The sequence below is a fragment of the Austrofundulus limnaeus genome, unplaced genomic scaffold (assembly GCF_001266775.1).
Source record: "Austrofundulus limnaeus strain Quisiro unplaced genomic scaffold, Austrofundulus_limnaeus-1.0 Scaffold2, whole genome shotgun sequence".
In the NCBI taxonomy this organism is placed as follows: domain Eukaryota; kingdom Metazoa; phylum Chordata; class Actinopteri; order Cyprinodontiformes; family Rivulidae; genus Austrofundulus; species Austrofundulus limnaeus.
The window spans coordinates 7,740,611-7,744,082 of record NW_013952404.1 but is presented as its reverse complement, the minus strand read 5'-3'; the positions used below and the strand labels follow the sequence as shown (position 1 = coordinate 7,744,082).

The window sequence follows — 3,472 nt, the reverse complement described above, 5'->3', positions numbered from 1 at the left end:
TGTCATTAGCACCTCTAGTAATATATTTACTGAGAACAATGGTGACGTGTTCAATACTTATTTTACCCGCTGTATGTAGAAAAGGTAGTGTATTTCAAATCACCACAGTAATTTTTTTTGTCTGCTTGCCTCTTGGCATTCAGTGTGGTCAGCTAAGTAAGAATTTCGTTGCTAAGGGAAACATGTTTCATCTGTGTATATATATGACAATAAACTCTTTGAACTTGAATAAAGAATGCATGATAGAGTAATATATTTATTTATTTTAAACTCAAAAGCATAATGATTTAACATAGGGCTGGGCCATATCATATCATTCACGATAATACCTGGAAAAAAAAAACTTTTCCAGGAAAACAAATTATATCCTGATATGCTAATTTCATGACGTAAATACGTCACCRCACCACGCAGCGGATTATGCTCACGTCACTTGAGTCATGCTGGGATATTCAAGTTGCAAAGGTGAAGGCAAACATGGCTGAAACAGCCTCATTTACAGTAGAAAAAACAATCAGAGGACAATCGTAGGAAACATGAAAATGGTGTTTGTTATTTATAGATAAATATTATCATCTAGAACAGAAAACTTGTATCTTAATTTACATAACATGAACATTTTAACATGAAAATACTGAACATGTAACAACTACAGACTGAGTGAGCATTTGCCGCTGCGCTGACGCATCACCCAGGTGAAAGAAAAAAGTAGTTCCATCCAACTATGTATGATTTAGACAAGATTTCAACYGTTCAGATACTTTCCACTGCGTTCGTGTTGATATCGATGACCTGAAATGTCTGAAGTATCAATATTTTGGTTTTACTATCAATTCTAAAGCATAAAGTTCAATCATGTTTTCTGTAGCTTCTACTAAAAAAGGGCTTCAAAATATTCTTTAATAACATTTCAAACATTTTATTTAAATGACCCGTAGATTATATTTTAACAAAAGCCAGTTGTTACAATCGTCTTAACCAATGAACTAGCTGCCTTTTTCTTCTTGTACCACTTTGAGACCAAATCCCCGGTTTGATGTGATGGGTCATTAATTACACTGGTGCTCATTGCAACGCCCCAAAGACCAGTTAAAAAAGTCTGCTTATTTGTCTCAAATCAATAGTTACAGCTACTTACCTTCATAAACCGGTGAAGCAAATGAAAAGAAACGTTTGAGCCGTTTGCTCTGACAGTTTTAATGTCTTAGTTCTTACCGTTATTTCCGGACTATTGAGCACAACTGAATATAAGCCGCACACAATAAATTATTTATAAAAAAGTCAAATAAAGGTTGTACAAATAGCTGAGGTTGTGCTGAAAATAATGATACCAAACATGGTAAAGTGAAAATATAGAGGTAAATTCAAAGTTAGTCAAAAACAGCCATTTAGACCCCAGACCTCAGAGGGTTAAGTGACTTGTATTATGGGTCATCTAAGAACGGACGGTACTTTTGAGGGACAGATAAATTAACGCATGCCTATCACCAAACAACAGACAGACACAGTTTTTATCATCAGATTGTAGCCTGTTGTTGAGTCACTGAAAGAGGAAGGGCTTTTCCCAATCGAGACGACATCTTTGCCCCAGAGGAGTGGCTCAACTGTTTAAACACGTGTCATTTGGTTTGATTCTTTACCAAAATATCCTGAGGCTAATAAAGGTCTGTATTTCTATTTTGTCTCCTGGTTTGTGTCTCGCCTCTCAGTAAAAACACGTTTCTTATAGGCCGCACTTGTCTCWAAGCCACAGGTGTCCACATTGTAACATGAGATATTAACACAGAAAGATGCTACACACAACACCATCACCACACCTGACCACAGCCCCAACACGCATCATATGTGTGGCGCACAAAACCAGCACAATACACATGACCCACACAAACACAGGCCACAAATGTGCGATGCACGTGGCACACAAAAACAGCTGCTCGTCGGCCCCGCACGGTAAAAATTCAGAAATTAGTCACATCAATGTTTAAACCACAGTTGTTAAAGCGTGTGAAAAAGGTAGCAGCTTATAGTCTGTAAATTACGGTGTTTACACTCAGATTTTTTTTTTTAGGTATGCAGATAAGTGCTTTATTTACATTGACTGCATACCTGCATTTTGGAATTGCACATCAACACATGGGGAAAACTATTTGAGTTAACTCTTTCACCTTTAAAACTTACTCTGGATGGAAAAGAAACTGTTGCGATAATAATGTTAATAATCATAATGTTTGATCAAAATACAAAACATTTCAAACGGTTGTATTAAAAGCTAAAAGCAGTTCAATGAAACATGAAGGTGTTTTTACTCGGGCAGTGTTCAAGTCTCCTCTACTGATTGAAACATCAGRTAAAAACACATGGATCCATGTTAGAACTCACCCAAACACTGAATCCCATCCAGAGCAACCTGAGTGGCGTTCTCAGCACAATACAGGATCACTCCAGCACAGTCCTGAAAAACAAAAATAAAACTGTCTCACCGAGTGCAGGGATGGAGAGGAAAAGCAACACAAGGCTGACATGAGCCTTAAAACTTTATCTAAAACGGAAACCTGACAAAAAAAACTAAACCATTTTAAACTTCAACCAACACGTCAGGATAAAAACAACACCTGCTTCCATCTCTGTAAGATACTTTTAAATATCCCAGCACCTTTCTAGAACCATAAAATGCTTTACAGTGAAGCCCTGCATAGCCTCAGTTTGTGGACTCAGTCTGCTGATTTTTACATGGAGTTGAAGGCTCGTCCAAGTTTGTGATCTTTTCACCACAAACTACTTTCACTAGTAGTTTGTGATAATCCCTGTAATTTCACAGAAACCGGAAATACAGCACAGCAAGGCATGTAAATTTTTCTCTCTCATGTTTGTTGTAAGTTTTTAAGCTATTATATTATTAAAAACACAATTGACTAATTTTGTAACATTTAACGTACATTCAATTCAGTATATGGAAAAAAAAAGMTCAGTCCATGATGCACGCCAAGGAAAGATGGGCACAGAGCATCATTCCACGGCAGCAGTTCCACCTTCAGTTTACACTAGGGTTGGGCAATATTGGCAAAAAAATAATAATCACGAATAATTGTGGTATTTAGCCAATAACGATTAATTTGATGATTAATCCCCTGGAGTCCCTGAACACCCTTATGTCCTAGTCACATGACCAATTGATTGGGAAAGATTTGCTCTTCGTAAAGACTATACATCAAATTTTAAATTGTGTTGATAGATAAATAAATTACAGAACTTGTTTTTTTCAATGTTTGTCAGATTTGAAGTGGAGAGGTGCACCGAGCGCACTGGTGGCATTAGTGCTGGGCGGTATACCGTTTTGTACCGAATACCGGTTTTTATTTTTGTTATGATYVGAATTTTTTGAATACCGGACATTCCGGTTTAAATAGCGGAACGTTTCGTCGCGGCCGCCAGTGAACTGTTGTTTCCCGGGGGACATTTTTCCTTGCTGCAC

The 3,472-nt window shown here is 37.3% G+C and overlaps 1 protein-coding gene across 1 annotated transcript in view; it reads right to left on the bottom strand.

Annotated features, from left to right (window-relative positions):
- ivd (isovaleryl-CoA dehydrogenase) overlaps positions 1-3,472 on the bottom strand; it is an 11,506-nt gene that overhangs the window by 1,926 nt on the left and 6,108 nt on the right. The window contains exon 11 of the mRNA XM_014014259.1: positions 2,380-2,452. Within this exon, the coding sequence (XP_013869713.1) occupies positions 2,380-2,452 (73 nt within the window). The remainder of the gene's footprint in view (positions 1-2,379; positions 2,453-3,472) is intronic.